We start from the raw sequence: 24834 nt of genomic DNA on the forward strand, positions 1-24834 counted from the left end.
TCAAGGAAACGTTTGAAGGGGTCTGCTGCACTTCTTGGGAGGGTTTGGGAAGGTGAAGGGCTGCCAAAAGGCATTTGTTCAACTGCTAAATTATGTCCTTGTTTGCTTCAGTTACATGCCCGAGCCCAGCCCCAGCTGGGCTGGACAGCACGTATCCAGTGGGATTATGGTGTTTATTCCAGCAGTCAGGATGCTGAGGTGGGACTGCACAACAGAATTAGCACCAGTTCATAGCAAGAAAATAATATAACACCTTTGTATCCTGTAACACCTTTGTCTCCTGTCCCATTGCTGTGACATCCAGCAGCACAGGCCATGCTAGGCATTCCTCTCTCACTCAGCTTTTGGGAGCAGCAGGCTCAGTTTTGGTACAGCCCAGCAGGACAGCTCAGGATCCAGCACCCCACACAAAGTCCCTCTGGAAAGCAGCACAAAGTGTGGTAAATAATTATCAGTGTCTCTGCCTGGTAAATAGGTGTACAGGCAGAGCTGTGACAATGTGGTTTTACACCATCCAAGGGATTAAAGTTGTCCTTTGCAAACCAAAGCCTTCAGAAAGAGATTCCTGAAATTTCTGAGGTGCCCTCCATGCTGAAGGGTTGTAAAGCATTTGAACAACTTGCCAAATGGTGCAGGTGGGAGTCAGAGGGCAGAACCACCAGCCAGGAGCCCAAGTGCAAATTCAACAGTCCCAGGGATATAAAAGCCCGGGAAAGCTCAGGGATCCTGATTTTGCCATCATCCCATGATGATGCCTCTGTGCCATTCCCTGCCCCAGGGATGGGAGTGAGCAGCACAATCCCAGCTGGATGTGCTGCTCCTGGAGGAGCTTTTGGCACCAGCATGGCTCTGCTCCCCAGCCCTGCTCCTGCAGGAGGGTCCCAGGAGCTGGGCTGGAGGCTCAGGGTGCACCCTGCAGTCCTCGGGGTGCAGCACCCCTGGCTGCTGCCAAGGCCATGAACAAACTGCTCTCAGAAGGTCAAGTGGCACACGGTCACTTTGCTACAGATTTATTTCCGTGTGAATTAATGAAACAGTACACACAATTCCAAAAAAAAAATAATCATCTTTTATAGGCCCATAATCCTTCTTTCACAGTACAACGCAATAGTAAAGGATTTAGTCAGTGTAAACAGAAGGTCCAATAGTGATCATCAGCTATCACAGATCAGCTGCACAAACACCACAGCTACGGGGTTAATGCCATTACCACACAAACTGACAGTACCAGTACAAATCATAACTTTACCTACAATGCTTTTTCATGTGCAAAAACCATGGAAATTCAATTTACAGAAGAAGGGCACCTTCTCTAAATCCTCGTGGGGGCTGTGAAGTGCCTCCTCAGGGCTGTCTTATCTATTTGGCAAAGGTCTCAGGCCCTGATTTTCCAAGGTACCCTCAGCTCCATCTGCAGCACAAAGCATCAGGGCTCTGCCTCTGCACACCAGGCATTCCTGTGTGCTCTGCTGCAGCCCAGCACAGGAAATAATCAGCTGAGGATGAATCCCATTCATTTATGAAATCACTCAATTTAAGCCTAAATTCATTCATTGACTAAGGCTATTCAAAACAGCCCTGATTATATTATCTATGGATCATAATGTAATCCATAAAATCACCATTGGTTAACTTTTTTCTTTTCATGTAACTGAACTATTATTGGTGTTAAAAATTTGAGGCTTCTGGGTAATGTGATCTCAAGTTCACAGTGAGTGGATAAATTACTGAAGTCAAAGGGTCAGAGGAAGAGAGGAATGCTGCCACAGCCATGAGAAAACTTCAGCTTGTGGCCACCTCGCAGCAAATTTGCACCTCAGCTGGGAATGCCTGGGAGGGAGCCCCGGGGCAGCAGAACTGTCCTGCACCTCCAACTCTGTAAATTGAATTCATAGTCAGGCTATACAGGAAAAAACAAGAGGTAGTTATTTATCATACCTCTTCAAAAAGGCAGAACAAACAAAAAACAGGATGTAGAAGTGATGCAGTAAACCTAAAATCAACAGGTTTCTACTTTTTTTTTTCTCCTTTTTTTTTGTTTTTTTAAACACATGAAGTTAAGTTACAGACATCATATAAAATGCACACTCATTTTATGGAATTCCTGCATAGTAGGAAACAAAGGCCAGTGCTAATCCAACAGCTTTGTTAACAGCGGGATGCCATTTACAGGTGCAAGGAAGATGCCCCAAATATATCCAAATATAAACAGAGCATTACCTCCCTTCTAGGGAAGTCCTATGGCAACACTTACACATTTTGTTCAGAAAGAAAAAGAAAGCCTTTTCTTGGGGATAAACTGCCAAAATAATTATAGTTTCACATCCATAAATTTAAGGCAATGTTACTTAGACCTGAGAAAATGAAAAAAAAAAACAAACAAATAGTGTAGATTTATTTTCTCAACTATAATATACACTTGAAACTTCAGGATTTTCTGTCTCCTCCAACTCTCAGGTGGTGCTGGGGAAAACGGCTGTGGGGACAGTGCTCTGAGGTCTCAGGGTCAGATCCTGAGAGATGCAGACTTTGTTCCAAAGACAGCTAATGGAGCAGGGAGTGCTCGACTAACCTGGCTCTCTTTCATGTCGTTTCATTTTAAATACCTCTGTTTAAGCCCTCTGGAGAGGGTTAACTCCAGAATGGACCTGTAGTGCACCAGTAACCCTGAAAGGTTCGTATAGAAAAACTGTAGATAAAATAGACAATAAAATTACATACAGTAAATTTCCATGATTCCCCCTTTCCAGGATAAAAAAGATGCCAGGGTTAGCAGTTTGACTGCACCTTTAGCCACTCCCATAACTACAGAAAAAATCCTTTAACACTAGTGTGAAATCGCAAATTGTTCTGTGCTCTTCCTTGAAAAATAAAAAACCGTAAATTAAAACCAAAAATCAACTCACAAACATTTGTCATTAAATGATAAGAGACGCGAGAAAAGTCGGGTGGGGACTGCAGACACACAGCATGCTAAGGAGTTACCAAAAAAAGTGCAATGGTTTCTGACTCTGCGGGAGGACGGACGGACAGACGGACGGACGGCTCCCCTTCAGTACCAGCTGGATGCCTCTGGAGAGCTCCGCAGGTACCGTGTGGATCTGCAGCCTTAAAGCTGGAGTCTGAGGTGGGCTGTGCTGCTCCACAGCCCCACGTGCAGCTCTGCACACCTTGGCTACATCTGTGACCGCAGGACGGGGACTCGCCCGCGCAGCCACACGGCCGCTCCCAAAGGTGAAATTTAGTTGCCAAAAGAGGATTTTGATGGCTGGTTCGAGAAAGCTGCTTGAGCCACAGCTGAAAGATGGACTGAGACCTAAAATCTGTGCACGCCTGGTGTAGTTTCTGTGGGATCGCCTCCTTCTCCTGAACACAACTACAGACACCAACCATCCCTCTCTCCTGCTCCCATCCCTGCAGCCACACACCAGCAGCCCTTGCTGCCAGCTTTGGCCGGGGTCTGCCATGAGCCCATTAGAGCAGGGCTTGGGCAGAGGGTCACTAAGAAGCAGAAAGTCTCCAGGTTCCCACAGTGAAACAAGTTTATCACCATCCACTGCCTGGCGAGAGGGTCTGTGAGCAGATTTTTTGCTGATACTTCAAATGTGACTATCCAAAGATCAGAGACCAAAAGAAACTCAACAATCCTCATCAGACTAGAAAGCAATTTCCACTGCTCACCAGCAACTCCCTACCCTCCCCTCCCAGGTTCAAAGGATGAACAGGGAGTCACAGCTCCTTTACTCACCCGCTGGGAACTAAACCCTTCATCAAACCGCACATTAACGAAGCTCACTGTGTGCAAAAGACTCTGACGCTAAAACAGTTCCACCCTACATAGTGCAGTCAACACAGTTTTTAACTTAAATTTGCAGCTTGTCCTTTACAAGTGCTTGGCAGAGAATATTTATATTCTTTTGACACCATATAAATAATATTTATACAGCTTAGACATTTTGAGACATGCATTAGACTTTAGGTAGTACATACTTCTTGATCATATATGCAGATATTACTGTCAATGAAACCGAGCGACCTTAGGCCGGACCGTGCCTGGCGCTGTCCAGGACGTTTGAGGGCGGCTCCGAATCGTCCATGGGCAGCACCAGGCGTGTCCCCCGGATCACCAGCTCGTGGTCCCCAAAGGCCAGCTCCCTGTCCAGGGCGTCCTCAGAGCTGTTGCCCACGAAGCGCCGGGAGGCGCCGCTGGACGGCACCGAGTCGGCGTTGACCGCGGAGTCGCCGTAGGTCAGGCTGATGTCGCCGTCGTTGAGGATGAGGTCGGAGTCATCGTCCTTCAGCTGCTCCTGGTTCTGGGGGAAAAAAAGGAGGGTCACAGATGTGTTTTATGAAAAATCCTTTCGTTAGGATCTTTGCTCCTGAGGAGCTGAGAGGCTGTAGAATTTTGCAGGCAGCCCCGACATGGGAAGAGATGAGAATCTGACTCCATATTTCAGAAGGCTTATTTGTTATTTTATGATATATATTATATTAAAAGAAAATTATATATTAAAACTATACTAAAAGAAGAAAAGATTTTGTCAGAAGGCTAGCAAGGAAAGAAAAGGAATGGAATGATAATATAATATAAATAATATATGGAATGATAATAAAATATTTGCTTTTACAACTAAACTTTAGGTTTGCTGATAAATTAATATATATATTATATTAAAACTATACTAAAAGAATAGAAGAAAGGATTTCATCAGAAGGTTTGAAAGGAATAGAAAGGAATGGAATGATAATAAAATCTTGTGACTGACCAGAGTGTCCGAGACAGCCGGACTGTGATTGGCCATTAATTAAAAACAACCACACGAGACCAATCACAGATGCACCTGGTGCATTCCACACCAGCAGATAATTGTTGTTTACATTCTGTTCCTGAGGCCTCTCGACTTCTCAGGAGGAAATATCCTAGCAAAGGGATTTTTCAGAAAATATTGTGGCTACAAGAGGACTACTCAAGGACTCACCTCATACGCCTGTGGGCTCGTCAGGCACCGGGCAACAGGGCCACAGCACCCTGGGAGAGTGGTGGTCAGAGGGGGACCACTGTGTGTCAGGAGAGGCTTTAGGTAGCTACAGAGATGGTTAAGGAAAAAAGAGGAGCGGGGCTGTGTTGGTGAGTAAAGGGCTGGGAGGGCAGCACTGAAGGACTTGGCATTGTGAGGAAATCACAGAAAGAAAAGAAACACAAATGTGTGGAAGCACAGAAGTTGTACTGGTGTGCCAAGAGAATGCAACCAAAGACAGCAGGACACAGTCCTGGTAAGATGCTCAACAGCACTGCTTGTCCCACCATCCTGTGCCCCTCAGCCTCACATCACTCCTCCACTAACGCACAGCACAGCGTCTGGAAGGGAGGACAGGCATGGATCTACCAAGGGGAACTGCAAGTATGAAAACCCCATCCCTTCCTGCCCACCTGCCCCTGGGATTAAGGACCCCAGGATGCCAATCTTGGAGAGCCCAGCTTTGAACAGAACTGCTGCTGCCTTCTCACTGACAGAGGGTGGAAATTGTTATTTCTTGCAGCCCCAGACACGAGTAGGTGCAAACCCAAACACAGCAATGTCAGGGGAAAGCAAACACTGGCTCCCTGCTAAGCTGGGAGGAACTCCTGGTCCCAGGGAGAGGTGTCTGGAGTGGGATCTGAGTCAGCACAGGGAGGAGCTCATGGTCCCAGGGAGAGGTGTCTGGAGTGGGATCTGACAGCACATTCCAATGCTGCCCAAGGATACTTGTGGTCAAAGTTGTACCACATGCGGAACAGCCAAGCGCTCTCAGCCTTCGTGCTCCTCCTCTCGCTCTCTGGGACACCCTGTGGGAGAGAAAAACAGTAAACAGGGGCAGAAAAACATGCCACGAGCTGGATCAGGGCCAGGAGAACCCATGGGACACTGGATTATCCCCAGGGGACACAAAGAGACACAGACTTCCCCATTGCCTCTTCAGAAGAAGCCTTTGGCTTGGTGTGTAAGGATGCTCACACCACAACAGGCTGCATTTAGCAGCATTCAACTGCCTCAGGGAGGTGGTAACAAAGCACAGAGTGACCATTTTGCTGCTAGAGCCTTCCAGTGTCTGGCCCCAAGGTTTAAAGTGCCTCAGAGCCAGCAGCTGCACCCAGACATCACATTTAATAGTGACTGACAGATCCAACCTCCATCAGATCTCGCCTGACGCTGCTGCATGCAAATAATTGTATGTTATGGGAACTCCAGGCTTCCTTTTAGTCAGAGAAAAAAAATATAAAACTGTTTGGAGGGGACTGTGAATTACAATTACATATTTCACAGAAATCTGGCTTACAGATTTATGGCCCTGGGCTGCCTGTCACATTTGATGCTTTCTCTCCAGGAGGTGAACAGCCCAATAAATGGCTCTGAATAAAATGAATCTGCAAGGTGCAGAATCCACACTGAAACCAAGGAGAGCCACAGCCACAGCACAGCCAGCTGCAGACACATGAATGAGACAGCTGGAACCACCAGGGAGAAAAACTCCCAGGGCTGTGGGGCGCCAGCATTGATCTCAGTGTGGTCAGTGGTTCTGGGGCTGCCACAGAACTACCCACAGGAAAAGGGGTAGTAAGCAGGGGCTGAGGGTACCCATGGGTAAAAGGTGGGCAGATGCTACAAAAAATGAGTCAGTAAATGGTTCCTGGACACTGGGATGAGGCAGAGCCTCCATGTCATGCTCACTTTGAAATTTATTTCAAACCCAGCAAGGGAGAGACCGAATCTATTGGAGCAGCAACGAGAACTGACTTAACAGGCCAGCATTGCTTCTGTGCCCTTCTTTCCAGCTGAGTCAAAACAAGGCTCATGAGAACCAGAGAGCACAGAAAAGCTGTGACTGCAAACTCTTTCACAGGGGGAGCTAAAACCTCCTGCAGCTGGAAGGAAGCAGAGCACAGACAAGGCATTCACAGGGTCAGGATGTGACCCCAGCAGAGCACACTCACCACGTTCTCCTGATCCGCGTCCACACCGACCCTGCGAGGAGAGAACAGGCACAGAGTCACACACCAACAAGCACAGTCACACAGCACACCAGGGAGAACAGGCACAGAGACACACCAGGGAGAACAAGCACAGAGTCACACACCAACAAGCACAGTCACACACCAGGCCAGGGAGAACAAGCGGAGTCACACACCAGGCCAGGGAGAACAGGCACAGAGTCACACACCAGGCCAGGGAGAACAAGCACAGTCACACATCAGGGAGAACAAGCACAGAGTCACACACCAGGCCAGGGAGAACAGGCACAGAGACACACCCGGGAGAACAGGCACAGAGTCACACACCATGCCAGGGAGAACACGCACAGTCACACACCAACAAGCACAGAGTCACACACCATGCCAGGGAGAACAAGCACACAGTCCCACAGCACACCAGGGCAGGGATCAGGGGAAGGACAACGCAGGATGTGCCTCTGCTCTCTGCAAGCCCAGCAGCCTGAGCAGGGAGCAGGTTGTGCAGAGCCAGGGCAGCCCACACTGACCGGATGTTGAGGCAGGACAGCATGGCCGTGGTGCCCCCGCCGAACACCCAGACGGTGAAGAAGACGATGAGCAGGGTGGTGCTGAACATCATCTGCCGCGCGTAGGTGGCCGTGTCGCGGATGGCCAGCGCAAAGGCCATGGCCCCACGGAGCCCTGAGGGAGGGGAAGCACACAGCTGGGTCAGCACAGCTCCCCATGGCCCCCAGGGCCAGCTCCCCACCTGGGGTTTGCATCCTGCTGTCCCCTCATGCTGGGACATCACCACAGTGATGGTTTCGTCACCCCTCTTTCCGAGCCCAGAAAGGCAAACCCTCCTCCTGCTCCGTGCCAGGTGCTTGAAGCAGGACAGGAGGAGCTCTGTCACCCTGATTTTTTAAGTTTTTCTAAAAAAGAATCATCCTCATATCCACATACAGAAACAACCAATGGCCCTCAACCTTCATAAAAACCACCAAATCCTGAAAATCATCAACGATGCCCTAATCGACCTCCCAGCACCATCAAATATCTCAACATGATGAAACTTCTGATGTTTACATTTTTGTAACAAACTTTCTTACACACTTTATGTAAATAACTGAATGTTTTGCATTCTTTTATGGAGCAGGAGAGATTTGATGGACTGTTCGTTTGTCCAGTGTCATTGGAGAGGTGGCTCTGTCACCCTCCAATCCACTGTCACTTTTAGAAATCTATAAATGTTGGAGTCAGAAATTAAAACTCTCTTTTTACCTTGAGAGAGCTGCATGCTCACATTGTGTTATTTCGTGTCCCATAGTAACAGAACTCATTCCTACATCTCAGACCACTGAGTCCCTTCCTGCCCAGGCTCCCCTCCCCAGACATTGCCCATAAGAGATTTAGAGTTGAATAAGGAATATTTCCAGCTTCTCACCATAAGGAACCACCATGAATACACCACAAACCCCTTCATTATCTAACAGCAGGCTGGGAAAGCAAAATACTCTTGGGAATTAGCTCATCCATCAGCCCCAATACCTGATTTCCCTCATGCTCCCACCCTGACATGGTCAAGAGGAAGGATGCGGTAACGTACCAGCAAACATCATCATGTGCTGCAAATTCGTTCCAATCTTATTTCTTCTCCCCAAATTCAGTAAAAATGACAATGGGTAAATATTGGCAGCTCTTCCTAGGAAGATAGCAAGCTGTATTTGCACATGTTAAGGAAATTGCTCTTCCTGTGTCTCCCATCACATCCCACCTGCACACAGAGCCAGTCTCTATGCCCAAAGGGAGCTGGGAGCTGCACAAACACTGGTGCTGTGGCTGCAAAGAAAACAATCCAGCCTGAGTGTTACAGCATTGTGGGAAGAGCAGGCTACTGCCTCACTGAAACACAGCACACACTGCAATCCAGAATATCACACAGAGACAAGCACAAATAAACACAGGTAATGATGAAAGGACATGTTAGACAAGTGAGAGGAGAGAAAAAACACCATTCCCCACAGTGTGCTCTCTGCTGCCAGGTCCATTTTGCACCCCAAGAATTATTTGTCTTCTGTGAGGCTCAAGTTATCACAGCTATGACAACCCCTCTGACATTCCCCAGAATGCCACACTTCACAGCTGGGTCTGAAGCTTTAAGCCAAGTCTCATTCCCAAAGATTATTCAGCAAAATGAAAGCAGCAGCAGTTGAGAAGGAAAAAAAAAAAATCTAATACTCTTTCTGTTTTCATAGCCTGTGAGATACAAGAATCACCAGCCCCTTCATAATGCTTTTTATCTTTGAAGCTGTATCTTTTAATACCAGCACCCAGATGGCAAAAATAATCTTGGAGCCAGTATTCAGCACAGCCTTGAATAATATGGAAAATGCTTCTAGCTTTTATGTTCTTTCCTGAACACCACAATTTGCATAAGAGACGTATTTCATGATCTCTCTCATGAATGAGCTATTTCATCAGCGAGTTAGCCAGTTCCTACTGAAGAGGCACAGCACAAAATTTCAATCTAACAGCCCAAATGGCATTTCTCTGCTCTCCACCCCTTCTGCCCCACTGCAACCCCATAAAAGCTGAGCAGGGAAATTCAGCTGAGCCTGCTGAAAACCCATGGACCAGCACTGGCAAAAATGTTTTGTTTACCAGTATAAACTTGCATCAGTGCTGACAAAGAGTGAAAATAATTCTGCACATCTAACTGGCTTCCCTGTGGTGTGAAAAAAAAAATTCCTTCAAAATTCTTGTTTTTCTGAGACATACCAGGGCCCTTGTTCCCATTAGCATCAGCCTGCAGAACAGGAAATCCTTTCTCATGACATCATTCAGAGGCATCCACTGTGGCTGTAACTGTGCTGTTTGACCAAAAAAAGGCTTTTTTTCAGGGTTAACCAAGTGCACTAGCAGAGAAAAGAGGAAATAAATGGCTAAACCAGGCAGCCCCCCCTTGGCAAAGCCCCTCCTGGTGGCACATGACAAAGCCTGGCACTGGCATCACAGTCACACTGAATGATGAGTCCCTGCAGCAGCTGATTCCGATGCCCACAAGAGGAGAGAAGACAGGGGGAAAAAAAAACCAACAGAAAAGCTGGAAAAAGAATTTCCATCCTCTTAAAATAACCAGCAAAGGCACCACTACATGGCAGAAATCCCCTTTTAAAAATAAAGCTAGACTGACTGAAAAAAAAACCAAACCCACTCATTTGAAAGAAAAACAGAAATTGGGAATGAGGCACCTCTCCCTTTCTTTCTGTCTTATAAATTGGGCTCCAAAGGATACAAAGGCTCCCACCACAAAGGTAGGGTTGAAGACATGGTTCTGGAAGGTGAACAGTGCAAGTCCCATGTAGGAGAAGATGAAGTTTTCTGCCAAGAAATTCAGAAGCTCAAACAACTGGAAGAGAAAAACAAATTAAAAGTGAGTTAGACATAATATAGATTTAACAAGAAAAGCATGTTAGCCCATCCATCATGCAATAAATGCTTCTGCAGAAGCAACCCTAGTGAAATGCAGATGTAAGAAGACAGATGCACCTAATTCTGGCTAGAGGGAAGGAAAAAAAACCTGAATTTGAAATTCAGAGAGGCTGAAGGGGTCTGAGGAGTTCTCACCTGCTTAGTTCTGTGTTGTGACTCTGTAGATAAGTTGTTATAGGTATAATGGGCCTGTGTGATCCCACAGAAGAGCACAGCCACCACACCTGGGGAGCAGAGCATCACATTAGAGTCCTGGTCAGGAAAAGGGAGCTGAGCTGCACCCCAGGCCTGGAGGGAACTGAATGCAGGAACCCCAGAACCCAGAATCACTGAACTCCTGCAGGCAGAGGGAGAGCCCTGGCTGCAATCAATACTGAGGGAAGCAGAACTCAGTGGCCCCATCATGCCTGCAGATGTCCATGGCAGGGGCAGGGCTGTGCTGGAGCTTGCCTGTAAAGCCACACGCCTCAGCCAGCAGGAACGTGCTCCAGGACATGAGGAAGAACAAGCCAGTCTCCAGCAAGGGGAACTCCCGAAGTTTGGTGAACTTGGTGACGTTGCAGATGGTTAAGGACAATTTGGAGAGACATTATGCAGGCTATGAGCATATCAAATTCCAATTGTGCATCACAGCTACACAGTCTGCCCCTAAAAAGGTTATGGCACTGTCCTTCATTAATTTAGGGAAAACAAATTAAACATCTGGGTGAAGTGCAGTGCAGCAAAAAATAAATAAGCTGTTATGCAAACACTTGGGAAAAAAACCAAACAGTGAAAAGGATATTAAAGCTGTCACAACTCCAGTAGCTGCTCCCATTGCAAAAGATCCACTGAATATCCCCAGGAAGATCCCGATGGACTTGAACATGGCCGTGACATCAAATGTGTGGCTGTTGTCACCCGCTGGCTGATAGGCAACTATTGAGCTGCAGGAGGAGGGAAAGCACAAGAACAAATCTGCTCAGTCTGGAGGGAGAGGCACCTCACAGTGCTACACCAAGCCTTGCAAAGTGCTACAGCTGCTGCAAACACCGAGCCTGAGCAGCCAGGGAGGCACAACACCCTGCAATCCCTGGGATCACAGCGTGCAGGGGCTGCACTCCCTCCCTGTCCTGGGGAGTTTGGGATCAGCCACCCCCCAGGCTGGATGTGCAGTTATTCTGGACATTGGAGAGCAGGGGACCAAAGCCCATGCCCTGTGTGACATGTGGTGTTTATGGTGGTATCTGGGGGTTTGGCACCAGCTCTCTCTAATGCCAGGTGCTGTGGGACCCCGAAGCATTCAAGTGGGAAATCTCCATTTCTCCAGCAAGGCAGCTGCTGTGAACATCCCTGGAGAGCTGTAACTGCTCCTGTTCTGCCACATTTAACATGCTCTGCATTTAGTCTGCACTGCTCTGAGCTCCAAAGTGCAATACCACAGGGCAGCCAAGGCAGACAGTGCCATGCACAGCAGCAGCACCATTCCCTGCATCCACCAGACCTCAACAGACCTTTGTGGTGAGATGGCAAACAGGCCTGCAGTGCTCTCAGTCTGCTCCTTCCTAACTCCTGATGAGCTGAGCCTTGCATTAGTCACTGTTCTACCTGGAAAGGCTGAGATACAGGGGGACCCTAATCCAGCTCCTAAATCCCATTTATCATCTCCTTACATCACTTTCCTTGCTGTAAACTTCTTGGAAACATTAACTTCCTAGTTAGCAATCCCTGGGCTCACTCTGGTAAAACTCCTGGATGTGAACTTTAAACGTTTGCTGTTAAAACTGCTGAGAACAGACACTCACTGCCCTGCACACACATCTTACAGCTTTCTCCCCTAACTCTACACCAACATTTTTCTGCAACAGAAATTACAAACCTCCCCTTTCCAACACAGGTAATTTGTTAAACTTTCCTGCTTTTAATAGAGCTCATTTTTCTGCATTGCCTTTTACACTGCAAGCTGCAGATTTCTCTGTGCTTTAATTTTCATCAATTCCATCTTATACTCCTCATTCACCAACATGTTTTTATTCTGGGTTTTCAGGTTTGTTTTTTTTTTTTTTTAATCCAGACTGGTTTCACTTCCACTCCATAACCAACTCCTTGAATGTTGGTTTTGTGGTTTTGCATTTTAACCTCTTACAGTTCTCCTTCTGGTTTTGTTTTTGCATTGCCAATAAGACACTATTTCCAGCTGCCCTTTATTTCCCCTTTTGCTGCCCATGGGGCTTCCTGTGGTGTTTAATCCCTGCAAATCCTCCCTTTGGAAGAAGCAGGTTGGGATCCTGCAGCTGCATTTACCCTTCTGCTCCCAAACTGCAGCTCTGGCACCTCACTGCCCACCAGCTTTCAGTTCTGGGTTCAATTCCTCTTCATCCTGCAACAAGCTCCTGCTGCCAAGCCACACCAGGGCAAGACAGGAACAGAAAGGCACAGATCCTGCTCCTTAAGCACAGAACAAACATTTGCCCAGGGCTCAAAGCAGGAGAGGAGCCTTGGGGCACCCAGACTGGGCACAAGCCTCTGAAGAGCCCGGCTCCCCATCATTCCCTGCCTGCAGTGCTGGGGCAAAATAAAATAACTGCTGAGTGAACCCAGAGCTGCTGCCTTGGTGCAAATTATCCTGTTTTGGGGAGGGGGTGGCCTGAGCTCAGCTCATGGAGAGAGGAAAGCAGGAAATCAGAGCAACAGCTCCAGAGCTGGCACTGTAGCAGAGCAAGAGGCAAATCCCTGCCGAGATCCACCAGGAATTCCATTCCTCTGAAGCTGAATCCACCCACTCCCACCCAGAACCTGCCATAGGGAAGATAATGAGTTCTTTTTGCCAGCACAGGCTGAAAGAACCCATCCCCTCCTCTCTCATGACCACTTCTGAAACCCAGTCTGGCTGTGCAGCGTTTGCTCTCACACCAGCAGTGACACATCCCGCAGAAAAGCCAGAGTGAGCAACACAAAGAGTTCCAGAAACCCCAACAGAAACACTCGATTCAGTAAATACAACACACAGCTCAGTGTGTTACTGCTGCCTCCAGTGAAACCCACACAAGCAGCACACTGGAGTGACAAGTATTCCAGAAATATTTTCTCCATTAGTCTCAGCTATATGTTAAGCTGTCACCATTGCAGGTATTATATATTACTGAACAAATTGCAGTGATGACAACACAGTGAAAATGCAGATAAAATATGTCCTGCATGCAAAGGACATAAAATATTAAAGAATATAAAACATTCCTTAAAAAGGCAGCAAGTTTCCCATGTGTTCAGGCAAGGGCATTAACTCCAGCTGTAAGAACATTAACTCCTCAAAGTGGGGAGAGAAAGGAAACAGCTGCTTCACCAACTATTTCCACCCAAACAAAAGAGGGGTTTGCAGGTGGGAAGCAATGCAGGCAGGAGCAAAGCCATCAGCAAAGGGTTTCAGTGGGATCTTGTGGCTGAAAAGGAGACTTGGTGCTTTTCCTGTTTCAGAGGGATATAAAAACTTCCCACAAAAGCAAAACAAATCCATCCATCACGCAGGGGGAAGTTGTAAGGGCAATGTGGAATCCCAAGCAGTCGTAAGCAATGAGGACATGCATCAGGATGTCACCACAGCTTTTTGGGACACTTAGATGCTCTTGCAAACACCCATTGTTCCTATTTTACAGGGGCAAGGCCAAGAGGCTCCCCCCAGCTGCTGACATGTAACACAGGTAACAATTGTACATAAAAGCAGGGGACACTTACGAAGACAGCACGATGGCAACGGCATCGTTGAGGACACTTTCACCAAAGAGAAGGGCATAGAGCTCCACATCCACCTGCAGCTCGTGGAATATGGCAAGGACAGTCACTGACAAATAGAAAAATAGAAAAATAGAGAGACATTCAAAAAGGTGCTGTTATCTTGATGTAATCAAAGACTAAATGTCCCTTTTAGAAAGCTGCCTTCCTGCACATCTGTGCCACTGCTGCGATGCTGCCAGCTGCCCCTCGTGCTCTCTTGGATAGTCTTCCTTCTGCTCTTTCAGATTTGGATTTGATTCATCATTTCCCTCCTCCTTTCACTAAAACACATCTTGGCCTATTGAATCTTTTGCAAGCAGACACAAACAAACTCTGCTCTGAGCTTCCCAGGGTCTGAGCTCATGGGCTGGGCCACAGTACCAGGCTGGCATGAGCCACCCAGCTGCAGGGATGCTCTCAGCTCAGAGCACCAGGGAGAGCCCTCCTGCACCTGCAGAAGGCCAGAAGGATCAGGCTTGTCCAGGATGATGACTGCTTGTCCTTTCCATTCCTGATACTCTCAGAGAAATCCTTGGATTCAACACATTCTAAGTGCCAGCACAGATACACAACGTTTCAGATCTGACTGGAAACAGCCAGGCATCAGCTCAAACCCCATGTGGGGGTTTCTGTGATTTAGGACCACATGGCAGAGATCAGAGCTCCCTCAAGCTCTTCTGTGATCCAGCAACTCCAAGAAGATAATGGAAAGCAGCAGGTTTTGCATGTCAGCCTCACAGAAACATCACAACATCCAAAGCAAGCAGGATGGTGCATCGGGCACAGTTCAGGCTGAGGGCTGAGCCAATTCCAAACAACTTCTGTGAGTCTTTTCAAACAGCACTCAGGGCACACTGAGGGGAGTTTAACCCATTTATGTACAGGGAAATGCTCCATTTCTACCTGTGAAATCTTCTTGCTCCTATTTTAAGCCCAAAGAAGGGACATGACACCGACAGCTCATCTGCAGCATTTCTCAGCATTAGAAGATTTGCAGCCCTGCTCAGCAAAGGGCAGGAGCAAAGAGCCATTTTTCTGGCCCTGTGTTTTTGCATTAAATGAGAGCATGCAAGTGAACAGCTACCACATAACAGCTACCACGAACTAACTTCAATTATTTGGACAAGGCATGTTTTTCACAGTTTTGATTTATAAAGTGCATGAGTAAACCAAGGTGTCACTACTCCTCAGTACTGCTCATTAAGGTGTCTCATTAATCTAATTTCAATTAGATTAGCCCCTGTCAAAATCCAACCAAACTGGAAGCAAAAGAAAATAGCTAAACTAACTAAAACTATCAACTGAACCTTCCTCACATTACACATCTTGTTCTGCAACAGCTGCTGGCACAGGGTGGCAGAGACACAATGACAAACCCCAGCAAAGTCAACAGAGAGGTTGCCTAGGACTTTACTACAAATAAGGATTCAGGAAAGCAGAGGTTTGGAAACTGTATTGTACATAACTGAAGAAAATTAAAAAGCACAGAGACAAATCTGACCTCTAAGAATGTCACAAATAAATTAAGTTCCAAAATTCAGAATGAGGGAACTCACAGGTGTTTCAGACTTTCTTCCCTGCTGCCCCACAAGTCAAACCAGCCCAAAATGTAGGGAAAGCCTGTAACCCACCTGGGTCAGTGGCTGACACGATGGCCCCAAACAGGAGGCAGTCAGTGAAGTAGAAATCTCCCCCGAGCTGCCCGGTGACTTTCATCAGCGCCACGCAGCCGTACACCACGGAGCTGGGGAGCACAAGAGGCAGTTACACATCTCTGCAGGGCACTAAAACAACATTCACCTGGCCTTGCTTTCCCTGCATTCACCAGATTAAAGCCATCCAAATGCCAGAACACCAAAGAACTGCATGGGATGCACAAAGCCTGGTGAAACCCCAGGGCAGTGACCTTGGGGGTGAATGCTGGACCACACACACCAAAGCACCCTCTGAACAGGAGCACAAATGTGGTGCCAGGAGGGAACTGGGACCAGAACTCCTCCAGGAGCACAACATGCCTAAAGAAAAGCAGCAGCCATGCTTATGGGGTCACAAGATAACTTTGCAGTGCTGCACATAAACACAGGTCAGTGAAGTCACTTTGGACTGACTCTGAAATGCCCAAAACTTTCAGTGAGGAGCAGATAATGCAGATGCTGAGTTTGCTTGAATCCACTGGACTCCAGTGGAGAACACCCTGTGTCAGCCTGTGTGCTACCGTCCAGAGTGGGAACCATCCAGCAGCCTCTGCACTGAGGGATAAACAATTTGAAACACATCTGTGCTCACTAGACACCCACCTCTATAATCCTGCCCTCTACTCTTGTGCTTGAAGTTTAGGAGGCCTTATGCTTCCAATAATTTGAAGTTGCTGATTTATCAAATTTATCAATTTTCTCTGAAGTGTGAAACTTTCCTTGCCATGAACAAATGTTCTCATGGGATGTTCAGATGCTGAGAGAGCACTTCACAATTAGACAGCAACCACCCTGCCCACGCAGCAGAAGTTTGCACAGTAAATAGTATTATTTGCTGCTGCTGAGCAGCAGTAGCAGAGCCTGTGTGACCTTTCAGGGCTGGGATTAGCAGCTTCAGCTCCAGGCTTAGAGCACTTCTCCCAAGCACAGCTGAAACCCCTGTGGAAGAACCAGACCAGCTCCATCTACTCACCCAATCACCAGGCAGGAAATGGCAGTGCCAAGGAAAGCATATGCCAGGATGGATCCCAAGTTTCTGAAGAAGTGCCTCTAGCAGGAGAAAAAAAATCAAAAACTGAATTATATTTTGCTAACAATTTGTTTCAAGCCTGCACAAGCACCCACAGTGTCCACAGCAACTTGGACCCAGCTCAGACACTATGAGCTGGACAGGCACAGGGTGCCCAGCACAGCCCAGTGCCAGACCAGGAGTTAATGCAGCATTAATAAACATGAATGTGCCATGTTCTCATAGCTGGGTGTTTAATAAGGTGCCATTCCAAGCCCTGGGAACTGATTTCCTAACCCAGCAGCATTCCTCCTTCCTTCTCCCGCAAGCTAAACTGCATCATTCCCCTCTCCTTCCAAGTCAGCATTTCAGAGAGCTGCTGCTTTCTAAAACCTTCCCACAGTCCCATGTGCTTGGAAAGCTGGGATGGCTGAAATGGCCTGGCTGACCCCAAAAACCCCTGCTGGGAAGAGCTGAAGTCACTGACCCTTCCCAGGGCAGAGGGGCAGACAAGAATGACAGGGGCACTCTCAGCTCTGCTTCCCACAATCCCACATTTGCTGGGTGAAACCATAGCCACCCCCACAGCCTCAGCCTGCTGAGCAAGCATTAAAGCATTCACAAGTATTAAAAATTCTCTGGAGGCAGAGGAACTAAAAACATCAGCACTGTAAAGGCACGTACCCTTTTCAAGCTGTAGCCTGCATAAAATATAATGGGGGGAAGCAAAATGTTGAAGAATACTTCAGGATCAAAAGTCACCTGTTAAGAAAGAAAAAAAAAAAAAAAAAACAACCAACAGTAGAATGATTTGTTAAAATTTTGCAAGACAAAATACAAGAAAGTAATATATGGAGGAAGCCCTGTACTCCCACCATGTGAAACCTGTTGGGTCTGGGATCTTCTGAAGACAAATCCCAGAGCTTAAATGAAGATAAGCTAAAACTAGAGTTTCATTACATTGTGCTCAACACATAAATTACTGCTCATCACAATCACAAGTTAAAAAACCAAAATAAAACCATTTAATGTAGCACATGGAGGACCCATCCCCATGGAGGGCGTGAGAAGCATCGCTCACCTCCCCAGTCACTCCTCCCTTACCTTCCTCAGCATCTCGTTATCCTGGACATTGTTGAGCTCCTGGGCACTGATCTCCCCCTTCAGGGTGTACTCATAGAACTTGCCACTGACGTTGACCAGCAGCGTGGCAGGGCTGCTCTGCACCTGGCAGCTCAGGGTGACGTTGTTGACGTCGCTGGGGACGTGGATGCCGTAGCGCAGGACCACGCCGACCAGGACACCTGGGAGGGACACAGCTCTGTGAGACAAACCACAGCACACCCCAGAGTGATGATCCCTCTCTGAGCATGGATGCAGCACCAGGATCCTGGCCCCTGCTCAGCTGCTGAGCACAACCACAGCCCAATAACTGAACTGAATCATTCTTGTCCCTGTGAGCCAGGCAAACACTCCGTGCTCATGGAGAGTTCCTAACACAGACATGGACAAGTCCTGAAGGATTTGAACCACTCAGAAATCAGTCAGACCCTCACTCCAGGGCAGCCAACATCGAGGGCACAATGGGTTTTTTAAGGTAAGCAGCTCACACTGCTGGGCCAGGCGCTGCTCACATGTGCCCAAACTGTGCCTCCTGCACACCTTGAAACCTGACATTGATCCATTAAACTCTTCATTTTGGCAGGGATTAAAGATGACACCCAGCAACCACCCTGATCACTCTGAGGCTGCAGCACCATGCAGCCTCATCCCAGCCCTCCCTGTTTTTATAAAACCACATTTTGAAATATAAACATATAAACTTGTTTCCCAATCCAGGCTGACCACCTAGATCTACTCCTTGCCCCTGCAAACTTCAGCTTTGCACCACAAACAGCAGCCCCAGGGCAGCCCCATGAGGCAAGTCTGCCTCCAGGTCAGCTAAGGAGGGGAATTTTGGGGTTAATTTGCAAGTCAGCAATTTATAAAGCACTTTTCTTTTGTTGTCTGAGGTCTCGAATCCAGATTCAAGTGCGTTGAGTGCTCTGCTGGCAGAGTGTTTCGACATCTGCAGGCTGGGGAAGAGGGGTGTCCCACAAGACACCTTTCCATGTAGCCTTCAGCACAAAAGGGTTTGGAAACTCCTTGACTGAGGCGGCCCCAAGCTGCCACAGAAATCCTGGATCCCAACCCCATCCCTGAACCACACATTTATGAAAAGCTTTCAGCCACGTGGGAACTGAACCCAGACCGCAGCGCTCTGAAGGCTTCTCCATTTGCCTCCCAGGACACTCCTGCTCCTGATTGCTGCCTTAATTAAAGCCTTGCTCTGCTCTCCTACAGGCAGGGCACAACCCTGGCAGGAACACCCAACTCTTCCTGTGCCACCACTCTCAGGGCAGAGCCTGGCAGAACACTGTGGGGCCACAGCTCGTTCAGCACCTCCTGCAGCCAGCTCCTGATCAGCCACACACTTTTGGACTCCTCCTCCCTTGGCCACAGCTTTTCCAGGATAAGATTTGCCATTTTTCCTGATGGTGAAAAGAAAAGCTCCCACCTCCCATCTCAGGGGTGCCACACACAGCAGGGCCACCAGAGCACACACCCAGGCCATGAGCACAGGCAGAGGAGTGGCTGCACACAGTCACCACTGCTGACCTAGAACAGCTCAGCTCAGGGACTGGGCAGACCCAAACCCTGGTCTAATACAGCACTTTGCAGCACAGGTGAGCTGAAAGGCTACAGATGCTTTTAAGCCATGCACTATCAACCAAGTGCTCACCACTCTGGACTTTATCCTCCCCTTATCACCCCAAGGGCCACAGAACAGCTCCCTCTGGGCACTGCCAGCTCCAGCAAGGAGAGGTCAGGGCCCATCACACTGTGCAGAGCAGCTGAGGGCTCTTTTACACCACCATCACTTACAGGGGACACCAAAAGCAATTCTTTAGATTACTTTTCTGTCAGTCCCTGCTCCTGTGATCTTCCAGTGCTCCAGAAATAAAAGTATAGGATGAAAGCAAGTGTGTCAGCACATCATGATGCCACAGCATGTATTCACAGGAGCATGTGGCAGTGGCTGCAAGGCACCACAGCAGTGGGACAGAACACCCCATTTTCCTTTCACCCAGCAGCTGACAATCCTAGAGATACCAGGGGAAACAACCAAAACCCTTCACTGGGTCAAAAGGAGTTTCAAAGGGTTATTTACATCTGCTTATGGCTATTAAGGTGCACCATACTTTGCAGCCCTTGAGAACTGCCTGGAGAGACTTTTAAAAAGTTTTTTTCTTAAAAGAAAAACTATTTCAGAGGTTCATGCAGAAATCAGAAACCGGCAGCTGCCTGCCCTTGCTCAGATGGAAGGAAACCCACCCAGTAACCATTTAACACCCAGGCTAAACACTGTGAGAGGAGAGACCTCACAGAGGAAGGAGGGACAGACAGGAGTCCCTGCTGTGAATTCAGAAGGGATCCTGAGTCACTGCCCCTCCACCCTTAATCCCTGTCCCAAAGCAGTGCTACATCTGATAGCACCCCTGCTCCTCTGCCATCTCCTTATCCAGGCACCTGCTCCTGGCCCCGTGTGCCAGCCAAGCTCCAGACAGGGCCAAATTCCCCCTCTGGCCAGGAATGGGATAAGGGAAAAGTGACAGATAAACCTACAACATCTGCCAAAGACCCCTGTTTGGGAGTGCCCAGATCATACTTTTTGTTTTGCTCAGGAACAGGCTGCCTGGGAGGCTGCCACTGGGGACAGAACCCACCTGCAAATATGCAAATGCACAAATTGCTCCTGGGCACTGAGTGTGACCCTGCCACAGAGACACTGGCAGAGTTACCTGCAGGGAAAGCATCCCGCTGCTCACCAATTATCCCACCCACATCAAATGGCCCCACCAGCAGCCCCTCCTGCCCCATGGTGGCTCTGACCAACCCTCCCTACCCAACGATGCTCACGGGAGGCACCTGGCACAAACCTGACCTGGTTTTCCAGGCACCAGCCCAGTCCTGAGCTCAGGACACCTGGAGCAAGCCCAGGGGACCCTGTGGGTGCTCCTGGTTCTGAGAGGCTCTCAGGAAATGGTTCAGACTCTCCTGGCACTCTCAGGGCTGCCCCAGCAGCAACCTGTGAGCCAGCATCGACAGGCTCCTGCTGCCAGGAGCTTCACAAAACTGAGCCCTGGGAGGGAGCTGAGCTGAGCACAGGGAACACAGCACTGAGGAAGCTGCCAGCTGAAAGCTGCAAGGAGTTGAGAAGCTGAAGGCAAAGCCGGCAAATTAATTGAGTTCTTTTATGCAAAGTGCAAGAGATTATTTTCATTGCATTTCTCCCGACTTCATTAAAAAGAACAAAAGCCCATGGGGTTTTTTTTTTTTAAGGTGCTGTTGAATATTTCCGAGGTAATGTTTTAAATGAAGACTAATATATTACCAACCCCAGCACTTAACAACAATGGAAGCAGACAGGATCCCCAGGGGAGCATTAATCTGGACACCAAAAGGGAAGAAAAATGTAACAGCAGAAGACATCCTGACAGCAAGCAGTTTAGACACACACAATTCACAGGTCAAGTGGGAACAAGCACAAGGAAACTAAACTTTTAGAGAAGCTCCTGCACATCCACCATCAGACTCTGAGAAGAACTGAAACAAAATTGTTCAATTAATCATCCTAAATGCTGGGCACCTCAGATGTGGGAACCTTATTTTAAACACTGAAATGAAGCTTAAGGGCTACTAAGCACCTATTGTCTATAACTGAAATTATTCCAGTTGGTGTCCAGCTCCTGAATATCAGCTCTGAGCTGACAGTGTGATGTGCATGACAGAAATCCACCCGGAGCAAGAGCTTACAACTTCCAGTAAAAACAAAGACAGCAAAGAAACTGATGTGTTTTGCCAAAAGAGATATATGCACAAGTTTTGACTTATTGAGTTTTTTTAAACAGAAAAAGACAAGCTTTTGCAAATTGCTCCTCTTGTTCAGATTTCAGGGTCTGTTTTGCACATTTTCAGTGAACTTCCTTGGGGCTAAAAGCATCACAGGGAGCCAGGGACAGGGATACCTCCCTTATTCCCTGCAGATTTCAAGTTGTCACAGTAAAACAACAGCATGTCACCACTCCTTGGAAATTACACCCCTTTTCCTATGACACCTGCCACTACCTGAGAAGCAATGCCAAAAGCCTTGACGCTGAGGAAAACTTGGGATTTTCCGCATGATCAGACAGGTGACATTACTGATTTCACCAGCAGTTCCCTAAGCACAGTCTGCAAAAGAGCAGACAGAAAAGGTGCATTTTATGGATCAGCAGGAGACTGAACCCAGGTTGTGCTCTGAGAATAAAGTGAGCACTCAGGTACGTCAGGGAGGATAATCAAGAGGGAGAAATGCCCAGGAGAAAAAGAACAAGATAAAGGGCAAGTGCGAAAGCATGAAAGGAATAGAAAGTGAAAGCTCTGGGGCAGCAGGAGGGAGAAGACCTTCCATGCTGGAATCATGTCCTCCCACAGCACAGCTCCTGTCCCAGGAGGTGACCATCCCCACCCTGGGCAGGAGGCCAGAAACACCTGAACCCCCCTGAGCAGTGGCTGGAAGGAATGTGAAAATGCAGAGCAGTATTCTCTGCCCCTGGAAAAGCCAAGCAGTATTTTGTGTCCCTGGAAAAGCCGAGCAGTATTTTGTGTCCCTGGAAAAGCAGGGCAGGATTTTGTGTCCCTGGAAAAGCAGGGCAGCATTCCATGCCTGTGCAATGATACAAGGGCCTCCACCCCTTCATTTGGAAGGACACTTCCAATTAACTGAAACTTGGGATCACAAAAGCCAGTGGCCCAAACAGGTCAAGTCACAGCCTCTGGATCAAAGCTTTCTGCTGGGTGGGAGATTCAGCTATGTCTGGCTCTGTGGGGTCACACATCACCCCCAGGCAGCAAGGGCCACACAGAGGACAGACACTAACTACAGCACGCAGCAGGAGATGCCTTCTCAACCCTAAATTCAACAAATCATCCCTAGATACAGACCCACGGCCACATTAATCATTCCCCAGCACACCTCCCAGTCCTGCTTTGGTTGATTCAAAGTCATGCCAGATAATCCAGGGAGAGCCATGCATGGTCCTGTCATACCCTGGTTCAGGCCACTTCACAAGGCCATGTCACATTAGGAAATCACATTAAAACCCAAATGTCTACAGCCCCACTGCACTGACCCCCAGCCTTGCTCTGCTTCCAGTGGGATACACATGGGGTCCTCTCCAAGAGGTCCTGTCATAGCAGGAGGAGGAACTCTAAAGGTTGTGCACACAGGTCCCCAGGCAGCAGGACAGAAGGCTGCTGGCTCTGCAAGCCCCTGAGCGTGGCAAACATGGGAGAATCCCCCAAATGGCCTCTCCACTCTTCTTGGGCAGCTTCTGGAAATCTGGATGCTCTAAACACATGTTGGAAACACAGCACGTGGTTTCACAGAATGGTTTGGGTCACAAGGGGACCTTGATGATCATCCAGCTCCAAACCCCTGTTGGCAGGGACACCTTCCACTGGACCAGGTTTCTCAGAGCCTCAACCATCCCGGGATGCAAGGCTCCTGACCAGTGAAACAACAGCTGCTGTGTGCTGCCCCAAGTCCCCACTCTCAACCCTGGGGCAGGTGAGTGTGACCTGCCAGTGCTTGGTGACGTGGGAGCCCATGACCCTGCCAGCTTCACCCTCTGAGGCTGTCTGGAAAAACCCAACCAGCTCCTCACTGCCAGAGATTTGGGAGTAACTCAGCCTTCGAGAGCCCTCCATATCTCGGGTTTGGAAAACAACCAACCCTCCCTCCAGCACCACCCAGATAAGGCTCAGCAGCACGGGGCTGTGCCGGTGACACCGCTGCACACACAGAGGATGTGTCGTGTTCCCACACAGCCCCAAACCAGCCCTGGGGGAGCCACCAGGGGAGAACGGGAGGGATCCCACCGACCGGGAGAACGATGCTGTGCTGGTCCCACTCGGGGCTTGCCGGCCCCGCAGCCAGCCCCATAGCCAGCCCAGCCCCGCAGCCAGCCCCGCAGCCAGCCCAGCCCCATAGCCAGCCCAGCCCCATAGCCAGCCCCGCAGCCAGCCCAGCCCCGCAGCCAGCCCCATAGCCAGCCCAGTCCCATAGCCAGCCCCATAGCCAGCCCAGTCCCATAGCCAGCCCCATAGCCAGCCCAGTCCCATAGCCAGCCCCATAGCCAGTCCCATAGCCAGCCCAGTCCCATAGCCAGCCCCATAGCCAGCTCCGGGATGCGCTCCCGGCGCTCGGGGCAGCTCCGCCCGGTGTCCCGGGAAGGGAGCGCGGGCTGCACGCGTGAGGAGGGCATCGCTCACCGTAGATCATGGCCAGCCCGGTCTCGTGGAGGAAGCGAGCGCGGCGGTGCTTGAAGAGCCAGATGGTGAGGATGGTGAGGGTGAGCAGCAGGATGAAAACCAGCAGGTTGGCGCTGTCCTGGCGGTGACTCTCCTCCGCCGCCTTCTCGGACACGATCTCCTCCTCCAGCGCCCCGGGACGCGCCGCCGCCACCTCGGCGCCCGCCGCCCCCCGCGCCCACAGCCCCGCGGCCGCCGCCAGCACCGGCCCCGGCCCCGCCATCGCCCCGGCACCGGCCCGGCCCCGCCGCCACCAGGAAGCGGCTCTGGGCGCAGGCGCCGGGGGCGGGAGCAGCGCCGGGAGCCCGGATAGGGACGGGCCGGCAGCGACGGAGCGGGAGAGGGGCGGCGGGAACAGCGGGGAGGGGGCGAGGGCGGCGCTGGGAGCTCCTGAGGCGGGGTTCGGGAGGGGAAGGCGGGCCGGGGGCTACCGTGAGCACTGGGACGAGCCCCAGGGAACGGGATGCGAGAAGGGGGAAGGCGATCAGAGCTCAAAGGGGTTTGCAAGAGGAAAGAGAAATCCC

General features: G+C 49.2%; 1 protein-coding gene across 1 annotated transcript; it reads right to left on the minus strand.

The window, feature by feature from the left end:
• Window positions 1–994: 994 nt before the first annotated feature.
• On the minus strand, window positions 995–24548 carry SLC9A6 (solute carrier family 9 member A6). The gene is made up of 16 exons (XM_059483064.1): window positions 24272–24548; window positions 18020–18219; window positions 17600–17677; window positions 16880–16956; window positions 15844–15956; window positions 14174–14279; window positions 11247–11388; window positions 10913–11018; window positions 10598–10686; window positions 10266–10379; window positions 8577–8688; window positions 7519–7672; window positions 6974–7004; window positions 5748–5827; window positions 4980–5085; window positions 995–4313 (listed from the first exon to the last, which is right to left on the minus strand). The coding sequence occupies exons 1-16, from the start codon at window positions 24531–24533 to the stop codon at window positions 4038–4040; spliced, it is 2046 nt and encodes a 681-aa protein (XP_059339047.1). The 5' UTR covers window positions 24534–24548; the 3' UTR covers window positions 995–4037.
• Window positions 24549–24834: the final 286 nt, after the last annotated feature.

This window comes from Ammospiza nelsoni, chromosome 15 (assembly GCF_027579445.1).
Source record: "Ammospiza nelsoni isolate bAmmNel1 chromosome 15, bAmmNel1.pri, whole genome shotgun sequence".
Lineage (NCBI taxonomy): Eukaryota > Metazoa > Chordata > Aves > Passeriformes > Passerellidae > Ammospiza > Ammospiza nelsoni.